This window comes from Podarcis filfolensis, assembly GCF_964270895.1.
Source record: "Podarcis filfolensis genome assembly, chromosome: 8".
Lineage (NCBI taxonomy): Eukaryota > Metazoa > Chordata > Lepidosauria > Squamata > Lacertidae > Podarcis > Podarcis filfolensis.
Window position 1 is genome coordinate 32,901,735 of NC_139611.1, and position 14,778 is coordinate 32,916,512.

At 44.5% G+C, this 14,778-nt stretch overlaps 1 protein-coding gene across 3 annotated transcripts in view; it reads left to right on the plus strand.

The window, feature by feature from the left end:
- LONP2 (lon peptidase 2, peroxisomal) overlaps positions 1–13,966 on the plus strand; it is a 53,798-nt gene extending 39,832 nt beyond the window's left edge. For all 3 annotated transcript variants that reach the window (XM_083626036.1, XM_083626035.1, XM_083626037.1), the window contains exons 12-15: positions 4,504–4,646; positions 7,545–7,752; positions 9,972–10,162; positions 12,768–13,966. In XM_083626036.1, coding sequence (XP_083482162.1) covers positions 4,504–4,646; positions 7,545–7,752; positions 9,972–10,162; positions 12,768–12,989 — 764 coding nt within the window. In that variant the 3' untranslated portion in view covers positions 12,990–13,966. The remainder of the gene's footprint in view (positions 1–4,503; positions 4,647–7,544; positions 7,753–9,971; positions 10,163–12,767) is intronic.
- Positions 13,967–14,778: the final 812 nt, after the last annotated feature.

Genomic DNA, 14,778 nt, shown 5'->3' on the forward strand with positions numbered 1-14,778 from the left:
TTCTTTTCTTTTGAAAATATCTTTTTTTTTTACTATTTAAGATACATTATTGAAATGTAAGGTGTGGAATTTATCATCATTACTTTCATTTAACCCTGATAAATCCAAGGATGAAGTGGGTTCAGCTACCCTAAAATCAGATGGTGTGAAGCAGGCCCTGGGGTGGGGTAGCTGATCTATAGTCTTCCAACTCCCGTCAGCTCCAGCCACCATGGCCAGTGTTTAGGGGTGATGGGGGAGGGGGCTGTAGTCCAGCAATATCTGGAGGTCCAACCCCTGCCTCAGATGAATGAAGGAGTAAGGATTTCCAAGCCAGCCAAATGCCAGATCCCTCATATCACTAAATACCCTTAGCATTGCATGACTAAAACAAAAAGTTAACGCATTGAGATTCCCTGTTCAGTGTGCCAGAGAAATATAACAAAGTAGTTACTACTTAGAACTGAATTATTTGCTGCAATCATTTTTTTGACCTGACTAATTTGAAAGGAAATCTGAAAAGCATGAATTCCAGGCAAAAATCCTCTAGCGAGTTAGGCACCATTCTTACTAACCCACACTGCCTCATACTTAGGATTTTAAAGTCAGTCTCGGGTCTGTTTTGGCTAAAATGTGGAATTTTATGAGAAAGGTATAAAATCCCGGGATCTCATTTTTTTATTATTAAATTCATTTGTTTGCATAGCAAGCATGTGGCTTTAAAACACCTGGGCTTTTAACAAAAAGTAGCCAGTCTCTCTTATTTGCCTTGGGGCTTTCTCCCCCCTTCTCCTTCTAAAGAGCACAGGGTTCAACTTCAGCCAATCTTGCTGCAGAAACATTAACGAAAATCTGATGAGAGCAAATCCCAAGGTGATACGGCTGCAGGCAGCTGTGAGCTTTGAATAAAGCTGCACTGTGGTTAACACACTTAAAGGAATGTCAGCAAAAATGTAGCACTTGGACGGGGGCCCCAGTCTCTGGCACCTTCTCTTTTCTCTCCAACCCCCCCCCCCACCGCTTATAAAGCAGGGGAAGGGAACCTGTGGCCCTCCAGATGTTGTGGAACTCAAAGACCCATCAGCTCTGCCAACATGGGCAGCAATCAGAGATGATGGGAGTCTGACAGTATCTGGAAGGCAAAAGAATCCTCACTCTGCCCTGTTGCAAAAGTCAAAGTCTACTGGCACAATCTGCCCAGAAAATTATCTGGTGCTGGGCCCACTAAAATGGCAAGGAGTTGGTTAAGAGTAGAGCTTGTGTCCCAAACACACTGTGTAAAGGAGTAATATCAGCAGCAGGGGCAGGCAACCTGGTGCCTTCCAGATGTTCATGGAATGCAACTCCTGGAATGCTGAATGGGACTGGAGGAAGGGAACCCAGTCAACCCCCCCAAACTATACATACACCCTGTCTTAAGTTTGCTCCCCAAGCCTGTGCTTGCATGTTTGGCAGTCAGTCCCACAGAGCTCAGTGGGGCTTCCTCCAAGAAGCTGGGTCACAGTATTTGCCCCTCTTTCCTAGCAACACAGACTGTGGAAGTACCATATCCAAGTGCAGGTCCCCACAGCTAACTGGGACCCTCAGAGACAAGACTCTCTGAGCCCAAATCTGCTGAGAAGATTCTCTAGGTTCCCTTCAGACCAAAAGCCCCACACAGTTTAGGATGGGGAACCTGAGACCCTCCAGTTGTCTTGGGACTCCAGCTCCCATCAGGCCCCCCCAGCATGGCCAATGGTCAGAGGTGATGGGAGTTCAAGTCCATCAACATGTGGAAGGGGCCACAGGTTCCCCATCCCTCTGAAAGTTGTCCCATCCAAGCCTTCCTCATGGACAGATCCATTCAGGACCAAATTTAGTTCAATGGACAATTTAGGATAGTCTCCTCCTGCCCTCACTGGACTCGTGTGAAATCTTAACATCATACTTTTTAATCTAGTTGTTATCTTTCTAATTTAAAAGAAGCCAACCTGTTTTGTAGGCGATTTTTTTTAATTACTATTCTTCAGCCTGCTTGGTTCTGTAGCCTCTTGTGAGGTTTGTATGTTTATGTAACAAACGCCAATCTGATTATTTGATGCTTCAGTCCGGCCTGTGTTCTATTTGTAATCAGAATGAGCTAAGAGAGCTTATTATTTGAAGCAGAAACCACAAGGCTAGCTGTAATTGCACAACTTGGTATGCAAAGTTGCAAATTTTGTGTTGCATCAGATTTGGGGCAGTAGGGGAGGGGGTCAGAGAGTGGAATAAATTTCTGCCGAAAGACGGGACACTGTTGTTTGTCACTGCAACGTATTATGAAACAGGCCTTCCTAATTGGGTTAGCTGAGTATAAAGCAAAAAAAGAAAGAAAGAAACGTGGTTTTCTCAATAGGACAGATGCCCCTCACAAATTCAGGAGAGAATCATTTACAAGTCTCCCATGGTGCCAACTGCTGTCTGCAAAGTGAGCAGCTTGAAATAAAACTGGACTAAGTCCCAGTTAAAATATGAATAGTTTCCTGTATGCTTTTAGTTTCTTATTTATTTATTTTTATTTCATAAAATTTATACACTGCTTGATTGTAAAAAAAAAGAGAAAATCCTCAAAGCAGTTTACAAAGAGAGTTAAAGAATGAGAATATCAGTAGAAACAACTCTTGGTGTAAAACCAGCAATAAACTAAAAACAGATTAAGACTTACGTCAACATTCTACATGTCTGGGTAGGCTTGCCTAACAAAAATAGTGGGCGCCAAAAAGAATACAGTGAAATGCTTGCGTGATGTCAATAGACCAGGAGTTCCAGAGTGTAGGTGCTGCCACACTAAAAGATTGATTTCTTATAAATGCGGGATGGGTATTATGTAACACCTGCAACAGTGCTAATTCCTCCTATCTTAATGGTTGAGTAGGCATGTCTGGGTTTTCCAAATAAACTAGCTTCTTAAGTCTTCCGGCAAAATGCTGGAGAGTATTCCTATGTTGTTATGTATGCGTTGGTGTCTTTCGTTGCGCACTTTTCCTTCCCATGCCTTCCACCATTGTACTGATGAGGGACACTGCGGGACACAGTAGTAACATACATTCTGTCATTCTAAGGATCCCTGTGCAAAGTTTGCCTCCTGCTGCCAGTACCCCTTGCTGTAGACTCTACTCACTCTGTGTGCTATGCTGCAGTGGTGGAGGACCTGTGGCTCTCAAGATGTGGTCAGATTCATGCTCCATTGGTCATGACCATTGGCCATGCTGGAGATGACTAATGGGAGTTGGAATCCAACAACATTTAGAAGGCCACAGGTTTCCTACTTTGGCTCTATTGGTCTAAGAACACAGGACACTTTGTTCTACGGATCCTTAGCGCATCTAGCTCATTATTGTCTAGGCAGGGAGAAGCGAATGTGGGGTCCTGCAGATGTTGTTAGACTAGAACTCCCATGCTGGTTGGGGCTGATGAGCATTGGAGTACAACAACGCACATTGTCTATCCTGGTCTACACGGACTGGCAGCAGCTCTTCATCTACCCAACTCTACCTGGAGATGTCAGGGCTGAATCTGGGGGCTTTTGCAAGCATAGTCATGTGCCCAACCACTTAGCTGCTTCTTTCTCCCATAGGGTCTTCCTCATGGACTTATATTCTCTCCTTTGTTGATTTAAAAGCAAAGAACGTGTTTGTTCTTTTGGTTAAAAATATCGACCTAGAACATGGGGGGGGGGCTTGTGACACACACAGAAATGTTGTTGGATTCCCAATTCCCATCAGCCCAACCAGTGGGGGCAAGGAGCAGGGAAGTTGGTCCAGCAACAGGGGCAAAGGTTCTCCGCTTCTTTTCTCGAAGAACTTAAAATCTCCTACAATATGTTATCCATTGTTCAAAACATACGTCAGGGAGAGACTATTGCTGTGTGGCAGAACACATACTTTGCATGCCAAAGGTCCCATGCTCTATAGCAGTTAAAGGAGGATCAGGTAGCAAGCGTTGCAAAAGACTCCTGCCTTATGTACCCTGAAGAGCAGCTGCTCATCAAAGTGGATGGTCATAGACTCAATGAGAACAGTGGTCTTGACTTGGTGTAAAACAGCTTTGTGTTCACTTGCACCTCACCAGCTGCTGTGGGAGAAGTGGCAGGCTGCACACTCTTCACAGTCTTCATGCGCACATATTTGGACGCATATGTGTTTGAGAGAAGATGCATCTTCCCTACAATGCTTGGGTGTGTGTGTGTGTGTGTGTGTGTAGCTGTGTTAAGTGATGTGACTGAATCATTGATCCTTAGGAGTAGCTCCATCAAGTGGTTGCCCATCCATTTAGTGGAGCCAGTCAAGATTCTCTCTAGAACAGGCATAAGCAAACTCGGCTTTCCAGATGTTTTGGGACTACAACTCCCATCATCCCTAGCTAACAGGAACAGTGGTCAGGAATGATGGGAATTGTAGTCCCAAAACAGCTGGGGGGCCGAGTTTGCCTATGCCTGCTCTAGAAGTTGCCGGCAAATGTTTCTTTTGATCATATCTGTGAAGTGACCTTTTTTCTAACCTTAAGAGTGTAGAGAGCATGTTGCGGAAGATGCGAAACCTGATTCACTCAGCGACACTGCCGATCTGGCTCTACCACCTGAAATGCCCATTCTAATTGACTTAGATGCCTTGAAGGACATTCTTGGGCCACCAATGTACGAACTGGAGGTAATTATTGACTATTTTCTATCTTTGCTCTTTTTTATTTTGTAGCTTGTATAAATTAGTTGTTGGTGGTGGTTTGCTTGCTTCCCCACCTTCAGCCAGGTTGGGAAGGGACTTCTGGGGAGAGTCCCATGGGCCAGATAGAAAGGCTGGGGTGGGGCCTGAATTTGGGTCCCAGGCCTGCTGTTCTCCACCTTATTCTAGTGGCACGAAATCTAAGCTCTTCCAGAAGCTACTTGGTTACATCCAGACTACATCTGAGCTCTGCTCAGGCGCAAGGGTAAAACCCCTCTTATTACATGCAGTAGCAGGTAGCTCCCACTGAACTGTAGGTCTTATAAGGCCAGTGAAAAAATTAGGACCTAGGGATGGAATGTCAAACCTCCAGTAGCTGTGTGTGCAACTTTGAACCATTGGGGTGTTTTTCCTTGCGATTTTGTCACCAGGATCTGGCCACATCCAGGGGCCAAGATTACCGGATGGCAGCCTCATAAAAGAAGTGAGGCTTTGGCATGCTTGAAGGGGTTTCTTTCTTCTTAAGCTGCTGTTGCCCTTCTCTCTGCAGTGAGGAGTGCTGAACTTCCGTCTCTGTGAAAAACATTCCAGATTGGTTCCGTTTGTTTTTCTTTGCTGCAGTCTGCAGTGGGGCCTCTCTCCCTCCCCACCCCACCCCCGGCTCAGAAAGCCTCACCTCTAACCTTCGCTCTGCCATCAATAACTAGCTGGAAATCAAGACCCTGCAAAGGCCAGTCACATGTCAGCGCTCAGCTCGAGGAGGCCCGGCAGAGAGAAATTGAAAACCTCCCGTAATTGAATTGACTGGCCCTTCCGGAAGGGGAAGGCCCTTTTCAAATGAATATATATATTAGAGAGAAGTTAGGCCTATAATCTCATAAGCGAGGGTGCTTTGGAAAGAATCAATTCAATCAGCTGTTCCAAAGTCACAGATCGCTTTTAGAGTCAAAACCTCTTTTGGTGGAATCAGAATATGGCACACCCCAGACGGATACATGTCACTCGCTGGAATTTCGAAATCCGATCCTGGCAGAGTCTGAGTGTGTATATCTAAAGCACCCTTTTGCCTCTCTCAAGAGAGATGGCTCAGTGCTGGCTGAGGATGATTAACTCATGATGGTTTCCTGAAATGCGAAACCCCTTTGTGTGCCTAGGAACACCCTGTGGCCTGCCTCTTCTCACATCTGTCTCTGCTGCTCCATACGGCTGCTGCTGCCCTGGTCCCAACTGCGATGTTTTATTTACAATACTGTTGATGCATCCTGGGCTGCTTAATGGCCACTGGAAATAGCAGGTGTATAGGACTGTTGACAACCTGGAAGCTGTAGGTTAGGGCAGGAGTTGGAAACCTGTGGTCCTCCAGATGTTGCTGGAGCCCAACTCCCATTCTTCCTAACCATCAGCCATGCTGGTTAGGGCTGATGGGGGTCCCAACAGCAGCTGGGAAGCCACAGGCTTTACTCCTGACTTAGGGGGGTAAGGCTGACTCACCTAGCACTTTGTTTGAAAAATGCTGCCTTAGGTTTACAACAATGGACTCCTCTGAGCATTCAGAGGCAGCTCATCCCACCATTTGGAAGCTAAACTTCTTATGTGTGGCAAAACAGAAAACGGGTTAAAAATCAGGGTGGGGTGTTTGTCTGCAGCATTAACACTAAACTTTTAAGATAGAATTATCTGGGTGGATAAGAAAGTCTTCACTTGGTGCTACAAGGACACAAGACTTGACAATAGGTGTGCCCTTCTGGGGAGAGAATTTCACAGAGAAGTCCACAGCTGAGGTGCCACCACTGAAAAGGCCCTTTGTCTCAGAGGTGTGTAGCGGGGAGCCTCTAAATATGGCTTCAATATTTGGGAGTAGGTTGCCCTTTGTATAGGTAAAGGTAAAGGGACCCCTGACCATTAGGTCCAGTCGTGGCCAACTCTGGGGTTGTGGTGCTCATCTCGCTTTATTGGCCGAGGGAGCCAGCGTACAGCTTCCGGGTCATGTGACCAGCATGACTAAGCCGCTTCTGGCGAACCAGAGCAGTGCACGGAAATGCCGTTTACCTTCCTGCTGGGGCAGTACCTATTTATCTACTTGCACTTTGATGTGCTTTCGAACCGCTAGGTTGGCAGGAGCAGGGACCAAGCAACGGGAGCTCACCCCGTCACAGGGATTTGAACCGCTGACCTTCCGATCGGCAAGTCCTAGGCTCTGTGGTTTAACCCACAGCGCCACCCACGTCCCTTTTGCCCTTCATATATCTACATCTTAAACCATATGGGACTTAAATGGTTTTAAGCCACCCTGAGCCGGGTTTTGGCTGGGGAGGGTGGGGTATAAATAAATTATTTTATTTTATTTTATTTTATTTTGCGCCCAGTAGAAGTCAATAAGCAGAAGTCATTTCTGAGATTCCCTCCTGTAATCCTCTTAGAAATGTTCCTAGAAGCTTGTCCAGAATGCCTGTGAACTAGGACCATTTCTAATAATTATCAAGGATGCTCTAATAGCATGGGTATACTGTCTCTGCTGGCTCCCTCTTTGTTTCTGGGCTCAGTTCAAGACGCTATTCAACTCTATGGCCCCATCAACGCAGAGTTACTCATGGCTCAATTTTATCCCTTATGCTCATGGGCGTAGCCAGGATTTTTGTCAGGGGGGCTGACCTTTTGTTAGGGGGAGCAGAACCTCAGTTTGCTATGTATTTTTATTGGGGAGGGCAGCTACACCCATGATTATGCTATTTAACATCTACATGAAACCACTTATTAGAGTCATTCGGAGAGACCCATCTTGGCCTTTCTGCAGTACTGAAATCAGAAGACCTATTTTAAGCGGGAGCCTTATTTTCGGCACCTAGCTGTCCTTTTCCATAGAAATACTGTTCTTCTTTCTTTCAGGTGTCCGAGCGGCTGAATCAACCCGGTGTAGCAATAGGTTTGGCTTGGACTCCTTTAGGAGGGGAGATCATGTTTGTAGAAGCCAGCCGCATGGATGGGGAAGGCCAGCTGACTCTGACTGGGCAGCTGGGCGATGTCATGAAGGAGTCGGCACATCTTGCCATCAGCTGGCTGCGCAGCAACGCAAAGAAATACCTACTGACAAATGGTATGTGAGAAGGCATGAATGGAAAGATCTGGCGCATGCTTCATGCATGCATAGAATAGGTTTTGAACATGTCTGGCTTTTGCTGCCTGCCTCGGACTATAGAAGTGGAGGCCATCAAGCCTCTGGAAGACACCATACATTTTTGATGGAAGGCATTTTTAGCTTGGGGCAAGTTGCAAAAGGAGACTGTTGCGTAGTGGGGGAGCAAGTGCTTTGCATGGAAAAGGTCCCAGGTTTGGGCCTCAGCACAGCCCATGTAAATAAGCCGCCAAACAATACTAGCCTGCTCAGTTTTTTACTAGCCTACTTTTTACCCATAAGAAGAACTGGCAGAGAACAAAGAGGGCAGTCTGTCCCAACTTTACCAACCCTTTACCAGTTAAAATCAGGCTTATGATTAGCAGGCTGGAAACACAGTAGGCTGGCTAAGAAAGGCGCTGACATGTCTCCATTTTATTATATTAAATATCTTAATGCACCACTTTGGTTAACCCAAAGAGCCTTATAGCAACCCAATGTAAAACAGAAGCTTTTCTTTTTAAATTTCTCTTTTGGGCAAGGGTTTGATCTTTCAGAGTGCTTGGAATTGAATTAGTACTGTATATTTTGACACTGCTGTCTGGTTAAATTAGTCTGGGAATTCTTTCTTCTTGCTGCAGTAATTGCTTTGATTGTATTTTTTTAACTCCCGTTCTCAGGACATACATAAACTGAAAAGCAGATAGAAATGTTTCCAAATAAACAAAGAATTTGTAAATGGCCTCAGCTGGAAATTCCATATTTAAGAACAGCGCAGCTATTAAAAACAGCACGGTATTGGCTTTGAGGGACTTGCCTTCGTGTGAATGAACTGCACCTTGGTTTCTTAAGGTTGCTTTTACAAAAGGCTAAGAATGCTGTTTTCCCTCTAGCTGCTTTTTAAAGATGTGCTTTAAGCCTCAGCCCCTCATCTGTAATATGGAGATAATACTAGGCACATGAAAACATTGAAAGCTACCTTATAGTGAGTCCCATTCCTGCTTGGAGATGCCAGGGATTGAATGCATGCGAAACCATGTGTTCTACTTGTGTTCTACTTGCGAGTTACAGTCCAGATCCACTTTACAGATCCCAAAGGTGGTGTGTGTTTTCTGGCAACTTCTGTTTCAGTGTATCTGAAGAAGTGTGCATGCACACGAAAGCTCATACCAAGAACTAACTTAGTTGGTCTTTAAGGTGCTACTGGAAGGGAAAAAATTTTTTTTTGTTTTGACTATGGCAGACCAACACGGCTACCTATCTGTAACTGTGTTTTCAAAGTATGCTTTGAAAACTCAGGACACTTCCTAGCGATGCTCAGTGTGTTTATCCAACTTTGCCTTAGGCTTAGCAAAAAGCATCTCCACCTGGGCAGCTGATTTTCACCACTGGGGCCCTGCCTAGTGCAGCCCTCTGTGCCATATCTCATACTATTTCAGTGTCCCCCAACCTCAGCAACAAGGAATTTTGAGGGGAGGGGTGCCTAGGCAGATAGGTATGATTGGCAAAAATTGTACCTTCTGCAAGCCACAGTAGATAACAGTCCTAACTAATTTTATCATTCAGATTTATCCAAGTGAATTTACTATTGACTACTTCGAACAGCATACATTTTTGCCTGATCAAAACCAGCAATTCTGAAAGAAACCAGTGCTTTTATTGCCTGCACACCCCGTATCATCACCTAAGAAGCATTTCTGCTCTCACATGTGCAGAAGGGAATGCCTCTGCTGAGATGGACCTTATTCAGCTACAGTTCTTATAAACACTTTAAAAAAATTAAAAGTAACTTTTTTTAAAAAAATAATCTGCTGCCCAGTTAAGTGGGGGGCACCATTTTTAATTCAATCAATTCATTTTAGTACCACGGAAAGTGTTCGTACTGCTGTTAAACCGGTTTATCTGGGAAAGTGTTTCCAGATTCAAAGTGTAGCAGAGTATATTGACACAGGTGTTTTCTTCCTTAATCCTTCTGTCTCCCCCTCCTCCTCCTCCTCCCCCTCCTCCTCCACCACCCGGCACAGATCTCCTTTCAAATGCTCTGCTGCCAAGTGGAACAAGTGTCTGGAATGCAAGTCCTCCAGTGATGTGGTTTGTTTATTTGTTTGTTTGCTTTTCCCCAAAGAACAAAAGACCAGAAGCACCGCAGGTTTGAATTTTCCACACTGAACATCCCCCCTCCCCAATTCTCTTTCTTAAAGCTTCTGGAAGTTTTGATCTCCTTGACAACACAGACATCCATCTGCACTTCCCAGCTGGAGCTGTCACAAAAGATGGACCATCTGCTGGTGTTACCATAGTAACCTGCCTTGCCTCCTTGTTCAGTGGGCGGCTGGTGCGTTCAGATGTAGCCATGACTGGAGAAATTACACTAAGAGGCCTTGTTCTTCCAGTAAGTATTCTTTGCAGATAACGATATTGTTGAGGCTTTCTATCTCTCTATCTCATCCCCTGCCCCACCCCCTGCAAAATAAAAAACCCCAACACACCGCACATTCCAATACTAGTTCTAATTCTTTAATCTAGTCACGCTACTGAAGGTTGTATGGTAAAGTTAGCACAGTTCTACAAAACAAACAGTTAGCACATACTTTATTTTTCAAATCTGCTCTACATTAGTGATCTGCCACAGGCGACATTTACAAGACAACAGAGAAGATAATAGTAATTTATTCCAGTGCTAATGTTGTCAGATATTGCCTAATTGAAAACTGTGGCTGCATCATCACTTTGTTCTCTGGGGAGCTGTTGAAGAAGGAAATCTTTTACCAGATTCAGCCAGTTTTACTTCCTTCCCACTTCTGTCTTGATGACAGCTAGGAATACCCCTAGATCAGACATGTTCAACCGGTCGACCCTGATCTACAGGTAGATCCCTGGGTGCTCCTGGTGGATCGTGGTTGATCGCGGGACCCTTATCGATCTCGGGATTTAAAATAATGTTTCCAACACCCTCCCCCCTGTTCCTCCGTCACGTAAAGTGTTCGTGTGTTTGGCGTTTGTTGCTGTCGATCGTGGATATGATCATTGACTTAATCAGTGCGTGCATTTGTTTTCTTGTGGGTTTGTTTGGTGAGCGATGTATGGCATTTCCCAAAAAAAAGCTCAACAACTCTGGCTCCTCCTCCCTCTAATGTCAATGGGTAGATCACTGCCAGTTTTTTTATAATGGGAGTAGATCGCAGTCCCTTGGGAGTTGGATGTGCCTGCCCTAGAAGTTTGGTTAAACACCACTTCCAAGAACTGGAAGTGTTGCTCACTGGGGCAATATGGTTTGAGCATATGATGCCAATCTTGGCCTGACTGCAGTGGCTGACGGTTAGTTTCCGGGTCCAATTCAAAGTGCTGGTTTTGACCTATTAAGCCTTAAATGGCTCAGGACCACAATACCTCAAGGACTGCCTTTCCTCACATGAACCGACCTTCAGCCCCTCTTCATGTGCTTCCTCCACGAGGTGCCGGGGGTAGGAATGTGAGAGAACGCCTTTTCTGTGGTAGCTCCCCACTTGTGGAATGCTCTCCCCAGGGAGACTCACCTGGCACCTTTGTTACATATACAGTGGTACCTCGGGTTACATACGCTTCAGGTTACATACGCTTCAGGTTACAGATTCTGCTAACCCAGAGATAGTGCTTCAGGTTAAGAACTTTGCTTCAAGATAAGAACAGAAATCGTGCTCCGGCGGCGCGGCAGAAGCAGGAGCCCCATTAGCTAAAGTGGTGCTTCAGGTTAAGAACAGTTTCAGGTTAAGAACAGACCTCCGGAACGAATTAAGTACTTAACCCGAGGTACCACTGTATTTAGGTGCCAGGCAAAATTAAACAATCTATATAACTGTAAACCACTCTGTGATCCTCAGATGGAAGGGCGGTATAGAAATTTTAATCATCATCTTCCTTTTCAAAAGGCACTACTTCTGCGGGGATTTCATTATACTTGCTGAAAATCATCTATCATAGGTTTGCTACAAAAATAAAAATACAAAACTGACTCATGCCTCAGCTAGCCCAGGCCATTGTGATCTGAAGTGCTTTCTGGAATGTGCATAGTGTTGGTTGACGTCACCAACAGCAAGCAAGAAAACACTCCCTCTTCCATGTGACATCGCAAGGCACCATTCAGCCTGCAAAGAGCAAGTTTGCACTGGACCAGAAACTGACTAATCTCAGGAATTAGTCCTTTGCCAGTTTCAGCCCTTATTCCAATCGAGACCTTTTCAGGATTGGTCATTGGGCTAAAACTGATGATGGGGCTTTTCTGCTCCTTTCCCTCCCTTGAGGTTGGTTTCAGGTCTTGTGCAAATCCAGTATTTGTAGTCTTAAGTGTTCTCATTTCGCAGGCTGGGGCCAAAATGGGGTGGCTGAACCAATATGGCTAACTGCTCTCATCCCCAATACACACAAGAAACAAAAACCAGAATCTGCATAACTGTTACACTTGCTTTGTTCTGTGTAGATCGGCAAACAAGTGATTCAGGTTAAAGGCAGTCCTGTTGGTTAATGATCCCAGGGAATGACCTGAAGGCTCACACACATCACAAAGCAAGCCTTCTGCAGCAAAATAGCTTCAGCTCTGTTCCTAGGTGAGAGACCATCTAGGAAACTCATGTATGTTGTCTTTAATGATGGGAAAAGGTGGAATATAAATTTGATTAAATAACACATAGTCCAGGGTTACATGTGTTTTTGTGTGCTTTCAAATCTGCACGTGGCAAACCCAAATTATGTATATGTTTAATACATTTTATCTGTTTGACAAACATTCACATAACTTGGATTCTTTAAGGAAGGAATGAAGGGAACAAATGGACATGGAGACAAGAGAGTTGGCAAGAAAACACTGGCGTCTGATGCAGTGGTTTGCGAAAACATTAACAAAACAAGTTGAGAAAATTATTTGCACATAGCATAGTAATAACACAATGCCTTATTTCTGCCAGTAGCATCTTCCTTAAACTCTCTCCGCTCTCCCCATTTCATTCTGTGTATTTAAACAGGTTGGAGGAATTAAGGACAAAGTTCTAGCAGCACACCGAGCTGGACTAAAGCGAATTATCATTCCTCAAAGAAATGAAAAGGATCTTGAGGAGATTGCCGCCAACGTACGGCAGGATCTGAATTTTGTGATGACAAGCTGCCTGGATGAAGTACTTAATGCCGCTTTTGATGGGGGATTTTCAGCCAAGACAAAACTTGATCACTTCAACAGTAAACTCTAAGCAGATTGACTTGGGCTCACTCAAGGAACAAAATGCAAAGCTGATGTTCATCTGGCAGGATGCAAAAAAAATGTGAGAGTGTTTAAAAGTGGCCAACACTGGAATGAGATTAGAATGTGTGAAAGGGCTCTTCTTCATTTGGCGGTACAAACTTGCTGCCCATTCTTACTGGTCTTTATGTGCATTAGTGGACAGAAGTCCAGAGAGATAGATTTGAATGCTAAGCTCTTAATTGTTAATCCCCTGTGCAATTAAGGGGTAGACTGATACAGCAGCAGAATATCCAATCACATGAGCCTTCATGAAATCTGCCTGTTAATTTATTGAAGCCTGCTTTCTTCCACCCCCACCCACCAAGAGCCTGATGCAAATGTTGAGATTTTACCTTGCTTTAATATCAGAGCTGTAGTTAAACTGTCACTTGTCACTGATGCCAAGCTACAGTATTGTTCACTTCGGGTTTTTAAGCTGAATGGGTATGCAAATTAATTAGTTCTGGTCTTGCACATGGAATTGTCCTGAGGTCTCATTCTTACAATAGACCAAGGACTTGCAGCTTTGAATCATAGGAGAGTCTCTGAAACTAGAAGAGTCTAATTTAGAACAGTCTAGGAAGTGTTGCCACAGAGGTGGCGAGTTGTGTCTTCACCATTGGCCTTGCTGGCTGGGAGAAGTCCTACAACATTTGGGGTCCAAAGCCTCCCCCACTCCTGCTTTAGAGAGTAACTGCATCGAATTTAGTCTGCTGCCCCGCTGCTCCTTTGACTGCTTTAAATTAATGAAGTGATTCATTTGAAATGGTAGAGGAAGAAGCAAAGCCTTTCTAGACAATATATGGCCTGGCTGATTTGTTAATAATAGTGCTGTTAAAATAGTGTTTAATATCAGAAACTTAACTTTGATTATTATAAAAGACTTTATTGCCTTGAAAAGTTGTAATGAGATCAGACACAAAATAAAGAGCTGATGGTACACAAGAGCCAACTTTCCTTTCAGGCTGAAGGTTCTTCTAGCACTGATAACACTTTCTACATGGAATGAGAAAGCCACATCTGCAGTGGTTATAGTTAGGGAAACAAGTATATGAAAGAGAGAGGAGATCATTCTGGTAAAAAAAGGGGGAAAATAATTATCTATTGATTGCCTGAAGTATCTCAAGATGCCAGCTGGCTCACAGGGGCATTTCTGAACAGAGGCTTGTTAGTGACATAACAGCTGTGAGAGATGTGACACACAGAAGAGAATGAGGTCTCCCAGACTGAGCTGTAGCAACCGTTCCCCCTGAGCAGCCCTCCGGCTGTTGGACTCTAACGCCCATCAGCCAGCCCCAGCCAGCATGGCCGATGGCTAAGGATAATGGGAGCTGTTGTCCCAAAATATATTGTGGATGGTCATCATAGGGTGTTTTCAGAGCACATTCATTCATTTCCACAAAGGAGTCCATTTGTGTGCAATACAAAATGGGTCGTTTACACAACCCAGTTACCTAAATAATGCTTCTTGGTTATTGCAGGGATGAGGAACTTGTGGCCTTCTGGACGTTACTGTACTCTTAACTCCCTGACCTTGCTGGCTGGAGTTAATGGGAGGTGGAGTCCTACACCATCCACAGGACCAAACGTTCCCCACCCCCTGGGTTATTTGAAGCTCTTGCTTGTCTAAAAACCTTCTGTTTCACAGAGGCTGCACACAATGACTTCCATTTAAATTACATTTTAAATAACCTTTTAAAGGTTATATAGCCTTACGTTTCGCACAGACACGTTTTCAGCATTCTGTTTCACATAAA